At 39.9% G+C, this 23,029-nt stretch overlaps 1 protein-coding gene across 1 annotated transcript in view; it reads right to left on the bottom strand.

The window, feature by feature from the left end:
- LOC109195115 (neuron navigator 3) overlaps positions 1 to 23,029 on the bottom strand; it is a gene marked incomplete at its 3' end in the record, with an annotated part of 148,062 nt that overhangs the window by 53,525 nt on the left and 71,508 nt on the right. The window contains 3 exon segments of the mRNA XM_019346607.2: positions 2,219 to 2,361; positions 8,437 to 8,505; positions 15,258 to 15,432. Of these exon segments, the coding sequence (XP_019202152.1) occupies positions 2,219 to 2,361; positions 8,437 to 8,505; positions 15,258 to 15,432 (387 nt within the window).

Genomic DNA, 23,029 nt, shown 5'->3' with positions numbered 1-23,029 from the left:
CCCTAGAGGCAGTTTTGCAGCACCACCACACTTTTCACCGTGCAGTGACTTGCTGTTGCCGTGGCAACAGACTCTTATTTTCCTTTATTGCCTCAGCGACCACGGAATTAAATGCCACTTTGTCTGGGTGGCGGTGGACCCTCTGCTAACAAATACAAACACACACACAAAGCCAGAAGCACACGTGCCCCTGACTCATGTATGTACTGACAAACCCTTCTGTTTACCACACAGTTAAAGACTGAAATTCACCTGGTGTGAGTTTCTACACACTAGCTAGACTCCAGTTTAATACATTTGAACTTGCTCTGCTTCCCACTTCACATCACTGTGAGTAAGACAAATTATCGGCTTAAGGAAATCAGCACCTTCTCCACTCTGGAGTACTGGAGTTTCACAGCTGCCTCTTTATCTTCTTTGTAAACACCAAGCAAGCTAAACACCAACTTACACAGTAAAAATTTACTTTCACCACAACAAAGGCATTTTCCATGTGTATTAGTTTAGATAGCTGAAGCCAAATAGATACATGACAACAATAATGATACAATCCACCTGTTCACACCTGCTCACTTCATTCATCTTCATTTTGCCCAGAAGGATCCGACTGCATAGCTGACACTTCCTCAACAATTTACCCCCCCGCTCCACTTTTTGCCTTGTCTATTTTATTTTAAACCAAAACACCTTTTCCATCTCCCCTGCAGTGAAGCACCAGTCCTACTGGCTTATCTCTCCAAACTGAGGCTTTGTCTTTTGGCAAGACTCCACTGGAAAAAGACACATTTGCCCTTTAATACCCTCCCTATCATTATCAGGAAAAAAGGGGAAAATGTTACTGAAACCTTTGAAAGGGTGACGTAACTAATAACCATAATACACCTAAAAAAATCCCTGACATTTAAACCCAATTATAACTAAAAGCACATTAAGACTAATGTGAAATGTCAGTTTCTCAAGAACTTGTTATTGCCCGTTTTTAGCAATTTTCAGTTACGATTGATCACATACTATCTTTCCATCCTTCTGTATGTCATCTTTCACCTCCCTCTCCCACTGAAGAATCTGAGGTTTCAGACAGAAACTGGAAGGGTAAGTGCACATGTGAACTTTTAGGATGAAAAGGAAGACAGAGAGAAATTCAGCAAGCGTTTGCTGCAGGCATTTCACTGCTATCTCTGTTGGATGCCACTCACTGTGTCTCTCCTCCACTACATCACCATGTACTGATCCTTTCCAGAGACTAAACTGCAGTCTGTTTTCCTCAACGACTGTGCATTGCTTTAAGAATAAATGCTCGCTGTCCTTTGTCAGAAAACATTTTTGCCAAAGTAAAAGGTTTGTTAATATACCTTCAGGAGTGGTTTTATTATTATGATGATGCCGAGGCATGAGAACAGATTTTAGTTACTGGCATTGTGTTAGCCAATAAGTCATAAGAATTCTTATGAATGAGCCATGACAAAATCTTGAAGCTATTATAAAGTGATCGAACGAGCCAACAGGAAAGAATTGTGTAATTAACACATTACGAATGGATATATTTACTCTTCAAAACAAAATGTGGCCATTAACACAACAAGGATTTTTCAGTAATTACTTTTCTGTTAAATAAAATGCCACACACTCACTCTTGGCCTCTGTAAGACCCTTTTCTCAAAAACATAATTACTCTTATTAGCTTGATCGTACTTGACAAAGCGGTTTCCTGAATTCACCCCCTGCTCACTTCTCAAACAGCTCTATTCATGCTGTGAAAATTTTCACCACCTTCACTTAATGGCATCTATTCCAACTCAGTTGGAATGAAGAGCTGGGGATGATTCAGCAGACTAGTGACATCAGCCTGTCTGACTTGTGTGAGTGGTGCCATCAAGTGGTTGGGATGAGGAATGGAAAATCACTGCATCTACCTACTGCAGGAGTAGGCAACTCCAGGCCTTGAGGGCCGGTGTCCTGCAGGTTTTAGATCTCACCCTGGGTCAACACACCTGAATCAAATGATTAGTTCATTACCAGGCCTCTGGAGAACTTCAAGACATGTTGAGGAGGTCATTTAGCAATTTGAATCAGCTGTGCTGGATCAAGGACGCATCTAAAACCTGCAGGACACCGGCACTCGAGGCCTGGAGTTGCCTACCCCTGACCTACTGTATAGTCAAACTCCATTTACATTAATAAAAAATGTGTTTTGTGGGGTTGTAAACACACTCTTTACCTCTATCATTGCCACTGGCATACTGAAGAGGCTTGCTCTTGTCAATGCTGTTGAAGCTCTGGCTCCGACGGTTGAGGTTGGATGAGCCTGGGCTCCTGGAGGCGCCGCTGCCCGCAGCAGGTACTCTGGAGGGCCCTGGTAACCTGCAGAAGAGGTAGTAAGTAAATAAGTAGATAAGTAAGATGACTACACATTAACTCCAACCCAAGAAAAAAGTCAAGGAAAGGTGGTTTATTTATAACAGGGGATACTTTAAAATCAACAGTCCTTTGTCAGTAATAACTGAATTAATCCAGTCATTCTGGAGTTCAAAAGTGCAAAAGTCACCTTCCTTGTTTCAGGGAACAGCAGAATTACAGAATAACACCAAGGTACTAAAATGACCACCCCTTCCAGAACATCAAGCTCAAGCTCAGCTTAACTAACTGATGACATCTCACATTAGCTCACCTAAAGCACACGGAGATTTGGTTTCCCATCACTTCCACTGAAAGCACCTATAAAATATGCACTGTTTCCTTTAACTGTTAGGCCTCGATGGGGTGAAGGAAAAGAAAAGGTTTCACAGTGGAATCACAATAACAGTTGAGATACACCTTGAGATTTAGAAGTCTACAAATATTGGTATATTTTCTCATGAATAACCAGCCCTGGATTCAGTATGTGTCAGTGTGTAAGATGAAGAGAGATCAGGAGTGTTGTATGAGAGGAAGTCTTTGTTTCATCATGGGCTAAGGAGGGAGGATAAAAGAAGAAAAACTATGAGTTCAGGTGCACATGTGTGCTGAGAGTCTGTGTCATGACCGACTCTCTGCTGTCAAAGCTGATCAGAGCTACTATAAAGTCATGCGTGATATAAATATTTCCTTCCCTTCAAACGATCATAAAAAGGAGCTACATCACATCACATCTACCAGGGGGGTTTGTGTTTTCAGTCAGTCTACTTTTGAAACACACTTATGCATCATTTCTTTCTGTTGACACAGTCAAAGCTGCCAGTGTCAAATGGTGATTTGCCATGCTGCAGCTGGAGGAGTTTCACTACACCCAGTAGCGTGTTAAAAAGAAGAATCTCATTAAAAAACTGTTGTACAGTAACGTTATACTGCATTTTTTATGTGGTGTGCCAGATGCATTCATACATCTGTTTGTTAGCAAGTTTCTTCAAAAACACATTTAGCAGCTGGTTCAAACATTTTAACAACCTAGATCTATTTCTGCTGTAACTCAACATGATTTTTCCTTTTTCAGTGCCTTGGTTTCTCCCACAAACACTTTACACTGTTTTCATGTTGAAACAATATCAAAATGCAGGTTTGAAAAAGGGCAAAGATAGCTCAAAACCTTAAAAAACCGTTTATGGAACTTGATGTCTCTGCATGAACTTTGTTGTGACGCCCCTTAAAGATAATTGATTTGCTATGCTGAATATGTCGCTTGTCTGTATCGCAGATGGAGCCGAGATGTCGGAGGGAAACGTATTTTAGGCTCAGAATTGTGCAGTGGTGAAAAGCCCTCTGGGGGAAAAACATATTTCATATATTCCATTCAGTGTTTAAGGCTTTCATGAAAATAAACAAATGAAAGGACAGATTGACATCTAGCATGGATAATAAACCTCCTGACTACTAAGAAATCTCTTCCTCCACTGCTTTCAGTACTCTTCCATTTCTCTACCACATGAGCCCGCTATGACAAACTTCATCTAGGAAACACAAAGTGCAGTTCTCTCTCACTCAATATGTCCTGCTTTAGTTAAGAAAAAACATTATTTTGATTTTTAACACTGGATTTCAGTGTTCGGAGCATCAGTCAACTGCAAAGCAATTCACCACCAACAAAAACCAGTCAGTGACCAAATCAATATGAGTAGTGTTTGATCAAGGAACAACAACGTTTTCTCAGTCCTTCATTTCCCTAAAGTATCATTCTAAGACTTTAAAATGAGGGTGAGTAACAGAGCCAAATTAAAAGCTGCTGACTGCCCTCCTGACACGCGTGAATCTGCAACAACTGAGGACAAGCACACACAAACAAAACTGGCAGTCCAAAACACTAAGCGGGTAAAATACACATTCCATCTCGTGGCACATGATGCCATCGCTTTAATTCTGACTGAAACAGCTATGAAAGTTTTATGCACAAATTTATCTTGGAATTATAAGACAGAAAATCTCATCTAGGGGATTTATTTGCATCTGAACTTCAAGTTTAACTCTGGAAAACACGCGAATCCCTGACAAATGTAAAATATTTTCACATATTATGCAAAAGACTGACTCCCACCTAGTCTGGGTAGTCTTTTTTTGCCACTGTGCAGGATCAAATTCCTTTACGTTTGAAAACATGCCATGGCATCGATGCAGAACTTCACCGTATCAACCAAATCTCCTGGATGAAGGTCTTATTAAAAAATAGCTGCTGAAAAAACTGCTTCTAGTGCATCATTAAATATCACTGGAGCAGGACTGTTTTTTATTTTCCTGGGAAGGTAGCTCCACCTACTGATTAAACAAAGCAAGTTAGTTACTAACCAGGTAACTCTTCCAGTCTGTGACACAACAAGAAACAAACAAAGCACTATATTAAAATCAAGCAATTATATTATGGCAGCAAGAAGCTAATTATTTGGATCTAACTGCAAAAATTCAAGGCAACTTGGGTGTCTCCCTCAGAAAATGGAACAAGGCACAGCAGGAAGTCAGAACAAAAACTGCCAAATATGTCAGCCCCAAGTGCTGAGCAATGAAAAGATGGTTTTACACAGACAAAAATAAAATATGCTCCGGTGCACAAAACTTCATCAAGAGGAGCAAATGTGTCCCTTAATCGCACTTCCCTTCTTTGAATTACTATATGATTTTGCATCCCACTGTTCATTTGTAGCAGACTAGCTGACTGTTAAGAGATGCTGATCCAGGCCTGAGCGCAACACTGGTGCTTTGCCCGAGAGGACTCGGTGAGCTGCAGCAGGAGGTGGTTCTCAGGTCAGAGCTGAGTCTGCCATTCACAGAGCAAAAACAGATGGAGATGTATAGTAGCACGCACATAATGCAGAACATCACACCCACAGATGCATACAAAGGCAGACTAGTGTTAATAGTATATATCTGCTTTAATACATTCAGTCTGCAAGAGAGGAACAGACGAGATTGATAGACAAAGACAAAAGAATGAACAGATCTAAAAGGAACAAAAATATGAAATGGGAGGAGGAATGAAAGTGCACACAAACAGGGGTGTACATCAGAAAAGGAAGACGCTGTAGCTGCAAACCCGGACAAGAGAAAATGAGAGATAAACAGTAGGAAATGAGATGGAGATTGAGGCAATTCGGATGGTAATCAGAAGTAGTTCCTTTTATCATAAGATTCTTTCATCTTCCAAAATACATGTTTGATAATACATCGGCAAAATGGAATGGAAGGGAGAAAATGTGATGCAATTCCTCGACAGGGAATTTGTTTTAGAGTGGACAGATCTGAGGTGAGGTAGGAAGGTGGGTGAAATCCTTGCAGAGCAAAGAGAGAGTTCACTGCCCTTCACAACGTTGTGCCATTGAGTCTGTGTATTCAAAACAGCACTTTCCTTATCTCATGCCTACTTCTTATAACATCTGTTATAACCCTGTATTTGCAAGAGTGTAAGACATCTGCTCTGACACATCTGGCCCCGACATGGCCACTCAATGCCACATCAGGCTTATTAAAATGGTAGAAAGATACTGCAAGTAGGCGGGTGGCCAGCAAACTGCCAAACATCACTCCCTGCTGCTAAGATGAAGGCCACACTGTACCAACATTTAATACGAAACATCTACTGTACACTGTATTTGAAATCATGGCAGCTAAACTAATAAAACATATTGATGTTTTATCATTTTCAGTGTGATGTTCAGCTGCTTTGATGTGTCAAATGAAAGCAGAATAACTCAAATAACTTAATTGTCAAGACTGTGCTAACATGAGCTGAGAAAACAAACAGGAGATGGACTTATGGCTGAGTAGACAGAATAAAACAGTCCAAACGCAATGAGACAAAGGCAACTCAACTCAAGGTCCACTTAAGATATAAAATAAATTAACTTTTGCAATATTTCTGAGTTGAATAAAGCGTCACCATCATTCAACATCACAGATTCTACTGAAATTGAAACTGTACTTACATTCCTACTCATCAATGGAACTTAAAGCTGTACATAATCCACATAACAGTGGAAATTAACACTATATTTTCAGATCGTGAACCCAATGGAAAAAGAAGAATGGACAGAGAACAAAAAAGAACCAAAAACCAACCCCTGGGGAACGCCATTTGAGAGAGAGGTGAAGGATGAGAATTGTGTGTCTACCAAGATGTACAATTGGAGTTAAGGGCACAAAACATAAAACAGATAAAGTGTTGTGTTGTCTGACAGTACACATAAGTTAGTTAGCATCCATAAGTCCTGCGTGGTGATCCACAAAAAAATAAAGCACCTAGCCATGGTAGTGTCAGGTATTAGCGCAGTTTATTCAGGAAATTAAATCTCTTTTGTTGTAATTCAGGTCAGATATCCACATCAAAGGGAACTAGATTACAAATCCACAACCCATTATGTGTTAGGTGTAGGCTGTGTGCAGGCAGGTATGGTGGACCCATAGTGCAGACGCTCGGAGGCAAAAAGGTGAACTCAAAACAGCTTTAATGCTGAACTCAAAAAAGGTAACAAAACTGAGACTCCAAATAAACTCAGGCAAGCAGACAAACCACACAGCATAGTAAACAGTAGATCGCGACAATGACAAACTGAAACACAGGGCTTAAATACATAAAGGGAGCAATCAGGGAATGGGCAACAGGAGGGAAACACAGCTGGGGCAAATCAGGACTAACGAGACAAGGAAAGCAAAACCAGATACACTAACATGAAACACGGACTTTCAAAGTAAAACAGGAAACATAACACAGAGACGCGAACTTAACAAGGGGATACAGCCGACAGGGGAGACAGAGCAACTATAGAACACAGAGACATAAACCATAAGACGGAACTCTAAGAAAGAAACCAAAGACTAGAAATGATAAATAATATAATAAACTCAAAAGCCCTGGGTCAACGACCCAGGCATCCTAACATTATGTGAAACGCATGAAAAGCTAAGAACTCAACACTGTCTAGCTCACAAATAAAAAATACAAAAATATTTAGCACAGTTTCCACCACTGACAAAAGGGAAAAAAAGAGCCTAACTGTGACCATGTCAAGTGAAAAGGACAGGTGTATAGTAGATAGCTCCCTGAGTGCTAGCTAACAAGCAAAATGTCTGAGGTAGTAAGAAGCACACTAAAGCTCCTAGTACCTCGAGGGAAACATTCCTCACCACATTCAGCACAGTGCAGCATGAAAGACATACAACAATTTATTTCTATTTTTGAATTGCTAAAACTTTCTTGCTTCGGGGACAACAGAGGAGGCAACTCGTGGTGATTAAAAACAACTTCTCAGAAGGCAAGAAAGTAATTAACTGTGGTAATCAGCCTTGAATGGAAATCAGATGGCAAGAGAAGAGAGCCTGCACTGTCACCGCTCACTAATATAAGTGATTTGTTTGTGTGCACGCACGTGGGTATGTGTATCTTCATCTGTTTGTGGGGAATTAAAGAGCTATTTCTGCAGAGCGGCAGCAGCAGTGATGTGAGAGGGCAGATTATCACCCATAGGGCTGGAACTGCTGGCTGTAGCATTTTTACCATTGCTCAGTGGTGGCTGGAGAGGAATTATTTGCCAACGTGCTGGTTCCCACTGCCTCTGAGTTGGAACAAATGCTGCAAGCATCAGACAGCTGAAGGAGGCTGTGTATATGCAGCACGTGTGGCTACATTTTAAAGTGTATGTCTTTACATGTATGTGAAAAATCCCTTTTATCTTTGTTGTTCTGGTCTGCCCATATCTGGGAATGAATTTCTCACCCTCACTAAATGAACATTTAGCACATCACATTCTGCTGTTCACTGTCACACATTCGTTCAAACTACCATAAAGCTACAGCAGCTACATCCTGAGAACCCAAGAGCAAAACACTAAATCCTTATTAGGTGTTCTGCCTGTTGACCTCTGACCTGACTGTGGAGAGAGCAGCTCTTCAAAGCCCTCCCTGAAAAAAACTAAATTGCACATATAAACTAGCTTAACAAATAAAATAAAGATATTTTAAGATCTGTTTTTCCATAATTACCTGGTGTTTTTCTTCTGTGGTGAACCTATTCCACTGTGGCCTGGAGGACTTGCATATCGTGCTGTGAGACTGAGGAAAAAGCAGAGAAGATGGGCAACACTGTTAACACAGTCAGATAAGAAACAAGACCAGTGACTTGCTGGAATTTTCTTAATCCATGTCTTAATGTAATAATGTGTGAGAGGAGAGTCATTCAGATGTAAGCATAGGAGAGAGAGAGAGAGAGAGAGAGAGAGAGAGAGAGAGAGAGAGATGGACCAAGGGAAAGAAGAGAAGAAGCATGTGGTAAATACTGTAGCATGCCAGTGCACATTTCTTTGATTTTTCACATGATGGCTCACACATGTTTGTTACCACACACTTATGACTAGGCCAATAACATCTCCTAATCCATTTATAGGGCTGTTGACACACACACACACACACACACACACACACACACACACACACACACACACACAAACTTTCACAAACAATTTTCTGAAGGCATGGTTTGAAGAAAACACACAAGACAGAGGCAAAGGAAATACCCACAGCACCAGTCACACTTAGTCATTGGCAGAGATGGGAATGACTGTTACAGGAAGGAAACTCTATTCATGTTTGACTTGTTTGTAATTAAGCAACTTGTAGAATGTATTTTCAATAAAGATGTGCTATTACTGACCATTTGTATATCTGGTAAAGTACTTCTCAATTACCATGGTAATCTGACCTGCTTTTAAAAGTTAGCCCCTACGTCAGCTGGACATTTTGTGTTTTTTTTGTTTGTTTTTTTAGTGAGAAAATAGACTTTAAACAATGGAAACATTAGCTACCTACTCCTTAGCTACCAAGATGTTAACATACTAGTGTACTAAACAATAATCTGATGATTAAATGATGTTAAATAAAAGCATATAAAATAGAGAAAATTACAAAAAATGAAAGACAAAAAATAAACATCAAATGTTCAATTAGGCATATGTGATGGCAGAATCATGTTACTAGCTAATGACAATAAAACAAACAAAAATAACAAAACTTACAATGATCACAATAATTGTGGATTCTAACTAAATCAATGCTTTGCTAGCAGTTCAGTTTGATCTGTTTGAACTGCTAGCCCTTTGTCAGGAAGAAACTGCCACACATTAGACAAATTTAAGCTAGTTCCCAGAAGAAACCCTTTGAACTAACATTACCTTTCACAGGCTGAACACAGGTAGAGACCTGAGCTTTCCAATCATTGTCTTGATGAATGAGAACAAGATGAAGTTCAGTAGTAAAACCTTGAATCTGTCCTCTACTCAGAGTTTGCAGAGCTGCTTTGGCTGAAGGACAGAGGAAGCAGCAAACACCAGCAGTCTGTTTAGAGGTCCTTCTTTTCTGACAAACAAGAACAAATCCTTCTCTGTTTTGTGTTTGTGGGCTGCTGGTTTGGCACTGGTGACTGAAAGTGGACAAGATGGACAATAAACTACCTATACTGGGTCACTGAATGAGGCACAGCAACTATCTTCTGTAAGTTTGCACCACTCAGCTATGCATAAAACTGATTATGAAAAAAACAGGTTTTACATTATGATATTTCAGGCACAGGTGACACCCACCAAAAGCTGATTAAAAAAGAAAAAACTGGTTTAAAGAAGAAATGACTACAAAACCTGCAGTACAATTATATACTACAGAAATGAAGATTAGGATTCAGCAAAATCTTTAGCTGTTTCCTACTTTAACAGAATTTGGCCTAAAAATGCAGAAGTACAATAATAGGCTGGTTTAGGCCTTTTTGCAGTGATTTGATTAAATATGCTGAATACACATAAATCATTTTGTAGACTCAATGAGAGCAGCAGAATCATTTTGTTCATAAGTTAAACTATAAAGGATTAGGCCCTTTTACGGTGGTGGGAAAATTATTAATTAACTTTTCAACTGTCCATCTTTACTATAGGTTCCATTTCTCTCTCTCATCTTTCTCCATTTACACCTCTTGCTCCAGACAATTAAATTCCTTTTTAACCCACCTGTGATGAATGCAGAGCTGCAGTACATCTCTAATTGCCTTTGCAGGTTTTCATGACACCTTGTTATTCTAACAAGCTCCTGAGCAGAGAGCAGAACGCAATTATAGTGACGAGCACCTTTGCATCATGTTAATAATGAACTATGTAATAAATGATACATCAGTGAATACCCGCAACAAGACACCCACAATGTCATCTCCTAGTAGCATGTAAGTGTTCCTGTAAATATTCTAAGAGGTCTTTACTGCACAAAAAAGCCAAGGTGTGACAGTTTAGTGGAGCCTGTCACATGCTAAAGTGCTTTAACAGCAGTTTTGGGGGAAAGGAAGGTGGAGTCTAAATTTGTGCATTGTATTTCTTTCTAAGAAAACCTTTTGTCCTTTTGCTCGCGGTCCTTTCTCTCTTTTTACTCATACTCAGAGTAAAGGGCTGTAAAAGGCATGTAAAGTAATCTGTAAAGGCAACAGAAGCTGCAGGAGTATAAGGAAAAGGAAAAATAATGCGAGAGCAGGCTATAGTTCTAGCAGTATATGGAGAGTAAAAAAAAACTAGAGTTTTGTGTTTTTTTCCATTACAAGACCCATCCTTACCCTCACTTCCAACTATATTAAATGTAATGAAACATGAAGGCAATGGTATAGTCTCCAGCCTGGGGTGCTTATCCAACCCAAAACATTCAAGATCATTTGAGTGTGGAAAAAAGAAACACCAGAACACATGAGGGCAGGATCAAGAAATGGTGATGGAATAGGGGTGGTGAAGACGAGAGGGGTGGGGGGATTACAGTCTGTCACTTTTCATTGTATACAACATACATCAACGTGGCCTCTATTTAATAGTCCGCGACACTGCAGTGCATATGCAAGCCATATTGGATACCATTGCTGTGCTATTAATTTCAGTTTCAGCTTCCTGGTAGCCACAGCGCTGAGGTCAGACACAAACTAAAACTGATGGGTTCCAGAGCCAAAACACGAGGCATCCGTGCGCTCGAATCACTGTGATGATAGCAGGTAATAAGATGTCATCTGACCTTGACATCAGGGGATGAATTTCCAACAAAGAGCTTTCAAGCTTGGGTATCTCACACAAAGCCACATACCTAATTCAGCATGTATCAACTCCATATCTACTTTATAATAATGCTGGCTAGGCAGCAGTTTCTAAGGAACATTCTGCAAGTAGTTGAGGAACTTGAATGTCACAGCACCAATAAAGTAACACACCATTCAGTAAGAGGTTGAAAGCACCAGCAATGTGCAAAAATGATTTCTGACCTGACACCACTGGTGTTGTCATTTATGGGTAAAGGAAACCAACCACTTCTTAGTAAAAGATGATATGCAAACAGCAAATGCATCAGTATTCCACACCTTCGGAGGCATTATGCCACATGACCAAATGTGGTGCCGTGTCCAGAATAACACGAAAACTGCTTATTTTGCCATTGGATTGGAACATTCTGCAGGACACAGTAGAAAATTAAATACTGCTATAAAATCAAGAACAAAATTTCCAACCAGGCGCATAGCATTACTGGAGCTGGAGCATGGATAATTAGCTTCAAATACATACAGTACAAAACTGGGCTTTTACAGTGTAGTATCCCATTCATTAAATAAGCTGTTGACAGACTAATGACTTGAACACAGTTCATTTCAACTTCTCACTGGCAAACATCGTGTCCGTATTAACAGCCTATAATAAAAAGCTAGACATAAAACATGTCATATAAAAGGCTAAACCAACAAACAAGAAGAACTGAACCATTTACCAGTTCATGATGCCACTGAGACTAATCCATCCTCCTCATGTCATCGTGTAATTTCCAAATATAGTCCAGTGCCTGGATGCTACCACACACACACACTCTACAAGATCCAACTGTACCTATGAGATGAGTCAATCTTGGCCAGGCTGCTTGCTCTCCCATATGGCAAGCGGCTCTTTCTGTCGCGAGACACAGCGGTGGGCAGGCGCGAGGAGCGCCATACCAGTGGGTCAACGTGGTCGCCCCGGGACATGGTGAATTAAAGAGGGAGGGCTTGCTGTGCCCTGCCAGGCCTGGGCCCCCCTGCCTTGTAGAGCACTGAAAGACTGAAAGACTGTGGCTCCGGGCTGTCGTGCTGTGTCCTATGGGGAGTTCCCCTTAAACACATACAGAGTCACACTCATCTCATCCCCTGCCCTGGAGACACCAGCTAGGCCAGCAGGTGCTGTCTATAGAAAGCTCCCATACCACAACTACAGATGAGCAGCAGCCCAAATGAATCTCTGTGTGTGAGTGTGTATATATGTGTGTGTATCTCTGAGGAAGAGATCATTTGCAAACTTTAAAACAAAATCCATTCAGACATGTTAAATCTTCAGGGTCGACTGGAGGTTATGGAAAATGAGAATTAAAGTAGATTTCCATGAATAGATTTAATTACATTTCCATGTTTTGAGAGTGAAAAGGAAGTGGAGCCTGCACCAGCCAGGCATGAAACCTCACACAGAAGAAACTTACAATGCCTTAATATCATCTGAATTAGACATGACATAATATGAAAAGTAAATGTCTCCCTATGTGTTTCTTTGATATACAGTGAAATGTTCCTGTTCATGTGTGTAATGTATTATTAAAATATAGTAGTAATGTACTGAAACTATGAAGCTATGATACTCAACTCAGCGTAATATTTTAACAGAAGTCTAATTATCTGATTATCGTCGATGAGACATTTCTTACAGTTAACAAAAACCCTTACAATGATGTTGTTGAGATGTGAGAAATAAATCCTGCGTGTTGCCAATGACATACATTAAATTATGGAATGTGATACTCGTGGAATTTGGTTGAGAACATCAAATCACCCGTTTATGATGTTTGAGTTATGCGCTCATGACTGGCTCATTCTGACTCACACACTGACACTCAGACACACAATTCAGAACTGTGGGACCTTCTTAAAACACTGTTTTACAAACCAGCACCAGCTCATGAGATTTTAATTGATGACAGGTCAAATTATGTTGCATCTGTAGACTGTTTTTAACACAATATTTTCCCTGATTTGAAAGCAACATTTTCAATCAGTTCCTTCATTTCCATCCTTCCTTCTGACCTTTGCAGACTGTCTTCAGTCAGATATGGATATTGTCACATTTTAATAGCTTATTTTTTCACAGACAGACATGGACTGATCCTCTGACCTCCACTGTGGCCTTCAACATTGAGGCATTATTCACTTATTAGTGCAGGAGAGAGACAGTGAGGGTCTACATGGAAATCATCTGAGACACTTCTTTGGTTGAAACAAATTCTTTCTTGAGCTCTAAACTAAAAAAAGACACTGGTGAAATGTGCAGCTTCTGTAATGGCTCATTAAGTGTGTATGTATTGATTCGTCAAGTCTGAAAACTAGGTTGACACCGTGATGTGCTTCCAACAATTCACTGTTTTGTGTGTGTGTGTATAAAAGAGAGAGAGCAAGAGGATTCACCACCTGTTGTGGGGGTGAATAAAGAGGGTGGGAATGGGAGGCAGCTGTGCCCCTAATAACACCCCTTAACACACGATACACTGACCCCACTGCCACCATCTCCTAACTCAACCAAACAAGCTCTCGACAGTATCATCTTACTCACATGCCCACTCCTTAAATACTGAGACTTAACGCTGTTATTGCACTTATTTAATGCATATATCCTCTCTCTACAATCACACACACTAATAGAAAACATCGCAGCCAAACCGTGTGGCTGTGCAATATCTCGATCTGGCCGGGGGGAATGCTGCTCATGTGTGGCATCTCAGGCCTTCTTTTAAATGCTGCTGTGTCTATTTACATCACACAAGTACGGGCCTTCTTTGCTTCTGCTGCCTTTTACAGCCCTCTGTAGGCCAACACGTCTGCTGTATAATCCACGTCTTATTATAGAATAGAATAGAATAGAATAGAATAGAATAGAATTCAACTTTATTGTCATTGCACATGCACAGGTACAGGGCAACGAAATGCATATACTGTTTTTCGAAATGCATTATACTGTATTTCTAAATAAACATACAACAAGCAACGTCATATTAAACACCTCTGGGGTACTCACCTGAAGAAAAGTCATGAAACAGTTCTGCAACATCTTCTAGCTTATTATAGCTACCTTATTAGGCAGATGCTAATGGCAGTGCCAAATGATGCTGTCAGCGTTTGCACTGAAGTGCTTATAAAGCAAATGTTTGGCATTTATTTTCTGTCAGGCACAAAAAATGATCAATAATACTCTCACATGTGTTTGTTAAACACAGGCTCACAGGCTTAGATTAGATTTCTGTTCAATGGATAGTCAGATTAGAACCTGAGTCTGGTCTGAAATGTACCTGTGTGCCAAGTCTGGTTTCTCAACTCTGTGAGGAGTTTGTGTTTTGTAGATCAGAGACTAAGATTTCATTAATTCATTGAGCAATTTGGGTCAGCTTGTGTTGTTTTAAAAGTGCTACGGTATATAAATCAAATTGAGTTGACTAATGTAGTTTCTTTGCTTTCTGTCAGCTAACTTGCCTCGTCTTACATATGGAGCTGATGCAGCAAAAACCTTAAGCATCATCTTTGTATCTTGTTATTCATTTCCTGCACCACAGAGAGGAGGTCACATCCCTTAGTTTTCTGTTAAGAAAAACTATAACAGGACCTAATTGAGCATCTGAAAGTGATAAATCAATGAATATTGCAACATCAACCATGCATCCCAAACAGGCAGGCAGCAAAAGAGAAGCAAAACAAAGACTGATCTGCATGAAAATCTGTGTCAATGTTTAGTGTAACATACCTGGACTGCATCTCTTGTGATTTGTGGCTGCTGGCAGATGATGCGGTGCTGCTGGTCTGCTGGCTGAGCTCCACCAGGGACTGGTAATACTGCTGCTGTTGCTGTTGCTGCTGTTTGTAGCGTGACAGGATGAAGAAGAGACCCAGGATACTCTTTAAGTTGCCATTCCTGATTTCTGGAAGGTAAAAATGGATTGTAAGTGTTTGCCGTGTTAGGTATTTAACAATTCCTCCTTCATATGGCCATGGACCTACAGAATCAAATTCTCTATGGATAGAAATGTGACTTCAATCTCAATCTCAGTCATGGCGAGCATACACGCAGAGTACACATGTGCAATCCGCCTGCATCCATGTATCCTCTAAATCTACCTATGCATTTTCTTGAAATTAAAGTATTTTCTGCAAGTGAAAGTAAGGAGCCAAAGATAACCTTTTCCCAGAACATGTATTGTTACTTTCAAGCACTATAAAACGAGCATATGCTGATTGTGGAAGAAGAAAAAAACACTCGGGGACAGAGCTCAAGAGCAGCTGTTGTGAAGCAAACGTAAGTATTTAAAAAGAGCAATTAGACGCCAGCTTTGACTGGTTTAGATTACATAAAGATATACAGAGTTATAGAATAAGCACTTCAGTCACTTAACTGTATTTAGCAGGAATGATTAAGGCCACTGCTCAGAAGAAGGTCCAGCTGTTATACTGCAGATCCAAATAAAACATCTCTAACTTCGCACAGCTGGATAATTTAGGAGCGGTGACCAGTAGGGGAACTACTACTCTGATCTATTACTGGCACAAGTCTGTTGGCCAAGCAGCTAAAAATATAAAAGAGTTACTTTGTTTATAGTTCTGCTCTTGCCATGAAATAAGGAAGTGACTGCATGTGCTGCTGGGTGAGGGTAGAAGTGACACTGTGTACTGACAAAGCCAAAACCATTCAAATGCGTGAGATAAAAAGGAAGAATGAGCAGTTTGGATTTTATTATCTGAATGACAACTAAAATGAAACAAGCTAGAAAACAGCGGCCCTGATAACCACGTATGAATCACCATATTCATGGTGCAAAATGAGATTACAGCAGAAAAGAGTAACATACAACAATAATAAGATAGTATTCACATTTTGGATAGTGAATCTTCAACAAATAGCACAGCTGCAGACAAAGTAACTGCTTAAATATGCTAAAGAGGCAACAGAAAGAATCCTCGAATCAATAAGTCTATAGTGTAAATCTTATCCTGAACACTTTTGAGTTAATCTCAGACAAAACTCAAACAAATGCTTCCCTCACAGACCCCCCCCCCCCCACACACACACAGTCCTGAAGTAGGATCCAGTCGGCGAAGAGGAAAAAGAATTGATCACTGGCTAACGCACCCGTTTGTGAAATGGGCTTTTCATACCAAAGTCTCAGTGAGAGCTGGCACACAGAGGGATGGGAAGAATGGCAGTGGCTGACACAGGGGTTTTTACTACATTTTTCAATCTAGTGAGGAACAAACATTCCCCCGGCCATCCGTGGCTATGCTGCAGAGGCTGTGAAAGTTAGGGAAGATTAATCTCTTGGGGGCGTTTCCTATTTTCTAACACCCAGAGGTGGTAATATACACTAGGCCTTTGAGAGAATCAGAACAGAAGACGCTTTCTATGCTTTAGGGAAACTAACGTTGCAGATTCTGCTGCACTTTTCTGCTGCACTAAAACTTTTTTGCAACTTGTAAAAAAAAACCCAGCCCCCACTGAAATGATACTGTTGAGGACAAGAAGCAGAATAATGCTTTATCGATCCAACAGAATAAGTGCTTTTGTGGGAAAACTCAGCAGTTCATTTTCCTTAAAGAAACTTTAATAGGATGCAGGCTTGGGCCAAGGTGACAATACCAATCATGCAATTCAGCAATGCTAATTTCTATCCCCCTTTTGAGAACATGTTGTCTTTTTACATGCTTTTAATATTTGGTGGATGATCTAGTTCCTCTTTCAAATTATCATGTAGCAGGTAATTTCCATTTAGACAGGGAAAGAATCCCTTTTCATGAAGATCTGTTAAATGAGCCGTGTAACAGCATTGTCCCCTGCAAATGACTTTAGAGGTAATTGGCAATGACAGACATGTTTTGGAGCCAGCATGACTGCCATGTATACTATGTTCATGGACCAACATTTTATTCTAGTGCAGTGCGACGCTAGTATATGCAGCAAAAAGACAGTTATGCTAACTTTGGGGTGGATATTTACCCTGTGCTGGCTTTGATGCTGATGACTTTGGATTGTGTCCAAAAAGATGTTTAGTCTTTGGTGCTAACTTGGTGAAATTCAGATTAAGATTCAGTGAAACTGTAAATACAACAATAATTTTGTGAACATGTGCACAACAAAGGCTGATTTGTCTTCAAAATATTTGTGTTGTTTAGGAAAGCAGGACAAACAGTTGTAACCTAAATTGTCTTTAGAATTTAGGTATGAAGATGAATTCCTGACAACACTATTCTGCCATATTTTCAGTTACTTTTCTGGTAAGAGTTCGCCACAAATTACTCAGCTTATCATCTGACCAAAGCTCTGTATGAGTGCCTGCTCAAAATGTGATGTGAAACTCTCCTGGTGAGTCACCTTTTTCTGTCCGTTTAGAGTAAAAAAAAAAAGGAGACTGCAGGATTCTATGAGACACTGATGGCAGTTTGGTAAAGCTCCCATTAGACATTTTTGTCAGAGGTCCACACCCACTTCATGTCAACAAGTGTCAGCAGGAGAAATGCTGCTCTGGAGCATTTAAAGAAGAAGCTACTTATTTAATGAAACAGCGAGGCTAGTCAACACAAATACCGTGTCATCACTAATAGCCTGTATTACTTCACTTTTCTCATCAGCAGCTTCTGCCTTCTCTTTACTTCCGTAAGCTTTTTCTAAAGAATTTTCTCTTTCTTATTTTTTCATGTTTTCCATCATTGCACTGCTTTGTCTTAGTACCTTTCCTAACTCTACTTGAAAGGCATGAGCCCTGCCTTCTGATCATAGGACAAGTGTGTACCCATGGTTGATCTTGTCCTAAAGCCACTAATGAAAGGGACTTTAATGTGGTGAGTATGTCATACTATTGGTTTCCTGGTAGCACTAGAACCAAATAGAGCCTGTCTTTTTAATAGCCTCAGTTGGTGAGACCCTGCATTGGAAAGAGTGTTTAATGACCTGCTGTAAGGACCCCTCAATGTAACCAATTATCAAGTGTAGGAAACATGTGTTTGGGGGCTTTACACCTGCTTTTAAGGGTGGAAATGCTACACTGAACTTCCTGAAGATAATTATCACATTTGAAGAGGTAAAACTTTATGTTGCCGCTTTGAGATATTTTGTGTCCAAAAGGGTCAAGCTTGACCATGTGTTTTAGTGTATGAAGTTTGTCTTTATAACATGTTTAAGTTGACAACACAGCAGCATGCTCTCAGTAGCAGTGCTAACATTGGAAGCTGCAATTTCAAACATATTAATAATATTAGTGTAACTAGTATGGATACTAAGGAGGCTTTAGGTGATGATGGTGTAAGCTGCAACAATGACAGAAATTTATCCTGGCAAAAATGTCAGCTTAGTTAGTCATGAGGATTTATGTCTGGGATCAGTTTCCACATGTATGAAACACTGTGCTAACACATCCGGGAGATATTAGGTTATTGAATTTTAATTGGAAGTCTTTCTTTGTCTCAAGTCTTTAGTATAAAAGCCACCATCATCCTCCTCTGTAGTGTGTGGACTCGATTTCATTAAAGCCCATAAGTCCCCTCTGTGAAATGTTTGTACAGGAAATAAAACACTCTTCAATGAGATGACTTTTCCGGAACTTTGGTTTACAGCCTCCCACCAGTGAGATGCAAGGAGACTTCTGGAGTAGTTATTGCTATAAGTAGTTTCTAGGTTCCTGTATGCACATCAAGCCTCCTACTTTATTCCCACATCTTGTAAAACTATAATAAAGCCTGCATATTGCCAGGAAAGCCCTGGGCAGATTCAATTAGACATTAAAGGGCAGAAATGGCTGTCTCATTCAAGTCACAAACACAACCAACACATGCTCAATAGAAGAAAGACCAAGAGAAGCCAGCAAATGAAATGCATCGGCAACAGCAACGAACAGGGTAACCCAATAGCCCATATACAGATCCACTTTGGAATTCCAGGCCCAGCAAGTCACTTTGCTGTTTTTAGTGTTGCAGCTGAGCATGGAGAATTTAGAGCTGTCGGTCAGTGTGTCAGCCTGTTAGGATATTTCTGCTGCTCGAGAGGTCAAGGGCAAGTTCAGCCCATTAATATTTAAAGGGAGCAGAAACAACATGGGTCATAGCAGGCACAGGTCCTTGTAGATGTGCATTTTGTTCAACACTACACACCAAACAACAAAAGTTCAGTTTTCTTAGACAGTGACTGTCTTCTAACAGTTTTAAATGTAGTCATTGTGAGTATAAACCTTTATGAATATGATATAAACATCCCAATACGTACTGACAGAGAAACTATTAAATGTTCTTTAAGATCTCCGTACTTTGAAACGTAACAATATCGGTTCTCGGATCTCAAGATCTGGACTTGCAGTGAACCTTCTACTGCGTGTGTGTGTGTGGCGCATCACATTTCACTTGATGCAGTGAAACCTGCTATATAGTGTAAAAAACTGTTTTTTATATTCCTGACGTTCTTATTTGTTGTGCATATTTAGCACACTTACATGTTTAACATCATCAAAGAAATGTAAATGTCCAAGAAAGATAACCCAAGTAAATACAAAAAAGCAGTTTTTAAAAGAAGATTTCATCTATTAAAGGGAAAAAAAGCTATGCAAACCTACCTTGCCCTATATGAAAAAAGTAACTGCCCCCTAAACCTAATAACTGGCTGAGCAACAAAAACTGAAATGAGTCTTTTACATCACTGTGGAAGAATTTTGGCCAACTCTTCTTTGGATCATTTAGTTCAGGGGTCTGCAACCTTTAACACCCAAAGAGCCACTTGGACCCAGTTTCCACGCAAAAAAACCCACTGGGAGCCGCAAATACTTTTTGAAATCTAAAATGAAGATGACACTGTATATATTGTTTTTTGTGCTTTGTGTGGACAACTAAAGTAAGTAAGTAAAGTTTATTTATTAAGCGCTTTTCACAGACAGGCAGTCACAAAGCGCTGTACACAAATATTAAAATAAACAATACAATCAATAGACATTATACACAATGTAAAAGATCAAATGTAAATAATGTAAAGAATATAAAATACGTAGATCAACAAAAGGCTTGTTTGAACAGAAAAATTTTTAACTGCTTTTTAAAAGAATTTACAGAGCAACTAAGGTGTGTTGCTTATAAAATCCATGAAGTGCTACAGAGAAAATTACATTTTATTTATGTAATTAACACATTTTGAACTCTTAAAGAAATATAACAAAAGGAAAGACACCCAGCTGAACTAAAATGATCCATGTAGCAAACAAAAACTGTTATGAGCCGCCACCCTTATATCGCCTTTGGGCTTTTGGAGTCTTGACCTGACTTTTAAAAAGTAATTGGAAAAAAAGCACTATGCAGCTAAAAAAAAAAAAAGATATTTACAAAATTCTGCCTAAATATCTATTTTACCTTGTTAATGTGTGTGGCGGGGCGTGGTCTGCAGTGCCACTGAATAGGAGTCGGACGCACCTGAGCAGCACCCGCAATCACGCCTCGCCGCCTTAAAGTCTGTGCTCTCTCTGCTGTTGTGTTGTCGGGCTGTGAGCTGAAAAGCTACAGCCGGCTTTATGCGTACAGCATAAAGCCGGCTTTTGAAAAGTGGTCAATAAAGAGATGCTGAAAAGCATGTCCATGCAAACATCGTTGGGTCCGCCGTGATATGAGATTTCTGGTCCCAAACCTCTGCGCACAGCGTCTGCAAATCGGGGCTTTCATCTTTACGCAGGACTGTAAGCTGTCATCTGTGAGGCGTGAGTGGTTTTGTTTTTAACATAGTTCACGGTGGAGAACAGCTGCCGACATAATGTGGATCCAAAGATCCATAATTGGCCTATCTGGGGTTGAAAGTCTCGATAAATGCACGGCGTTTCGGCGGGTACACCGGCTTCCGCGTGTGACGCTTATTTTGAGCGATGAAAAAAAATAATAAGATATAATTTTATTTTTATATTTCAAAATCACAATAATCTTCCAATTTAGAACTACAAGTTAAAAAAAAAAAGAACTAAACACAAATAAAATGCACTTCAGCTAAATACTTCTTCTATTTTCCCAAACCACGCGGAGGCGCAAAATAAGGACTAAAGAGCCGCATGCGGCTCCGGAGCCGCGGGTTGCCGACCCCTGATTTAGTTAATTCAGCAAACCTGAAGGGTTTTGGGAAGAGGTCGGCCTGATGAAAGTCATGCCAAAGCATCACAATCAGATTTTATGCCCTGAATTTTATGTCCTGAACTCCATATTTACGTTTGAGCCGTTCAAACGTGAATATGTGTGTTTCAGATCACTGTCCTTCTCCTTGTCTAGCAGAGATCAGAATTCATGTTTTCATCAATGACAGACAATTGTCCAGTTCCTTAAGAAGCAAAGCAGCCTCTGCATCGTCACACTACCACCGCCATGTTTGACTGTTGGTATGAGTTTCTCTTTATAAGAAGTTGTGTTAGTTTTATGCATGAATGAAATGGGGTGCAAACGTTTCAAAAAGCTTTTTACTTGTCAGTCCACAGATTATTTTACCAAAAGTGTTGGGGATCATCAAGTGCTTTTTGGCAAAGTGTGTGTGTGTGTATACCGGTTTTTCCTATCTTGGTGGGGACCAAAATCTGAAATTTACTATACTGGTGGGACCAACAGCCCTCGTGGGGACCTGGATTTTGGTCCCCACGAGGGCTAATGATTTGAAGGCATTTTTCACACTCAAAATGTGGTTTTAGTGTCAGGGTTACAATTGGGTTATGGTTAGGCTTTCATTTTTGATGGTTAGGGTTGTCAATGGGATGTTCCCACGAGGTTAGCAAACCAGACATCTGTGTGTGTGTGTGTGTGTGTGGTCAGCTGTGATTTTTGCCTTGGAACTCTTTATGTTGAATCATGATCACTGACCTTCACGGAGACTGTGAGGCCTGCAGTTCTATAGATGTTGTTCTGGATTCTTTTGTGACCTCCTGGATGAGTCACTGATACCCTTGGTCACTGATGCCTGTGACTTCTGATATCCTCACCACTGTTCAAAGTTTTCTTCATTTGTAGATAAATGGCCCTCACTTTGTTTCTCTGAAGCCTCAAAACCTTAGAAATTACTTTGTACCCATTTCCAGACTGACAGATGTTAATGACTTTGTTTTTCATCTGTTCTTATGTTTCTTTAGATTGTAGCATGATGCGTTTTATTTATTTTATCTTTTATCCTACTTTATTTTCTCAAAAAGGTCCTATTTAGGTGATTTCTTGTTGTGATTCTGTGCTATAAACATAAAATAGAATAGAATTATTCATACCTTGGTGTGGCTTGCAAAATTAAATTCAGTTTTTAAAAAAATGTGATTAATCACAGTTTATTTATAATTTTTGATGATCTGAAACATACAAGTGTGTCAAATATGCCAAAAAAGAAAACAGAAATGGCGCAAATAAGTTTTCACTGCACTGTATGTGCTGCTTGCTGTACTGAAGACACTTTTGTGTGTAACTGACTGCAGTTGTATATACAGATACATTTTTATGGAACCTTAAGGTGTCCCTGCAGAGTCAAATGCAATGTAAAATGTATTC

Source organism: Oreochromis niloticus, linkage group LG17 (genome assembly GCF_001858045.2).
Source record: "Oreochromis niloticus isolate F11D_XX linkage group LG17, O_niloticus_UMD_NMBU, whole genome shotgun sequence".
Lineage (NCBI taxonomy): Eukaryota > Metazoa > Chordata > Actinopteri > Cichliformes > Cichlidae > Oreochromis > Oreochromis niloticus.
This window is presented reverse-complemented; position numbering and strand designations above follow the sequence as displayed.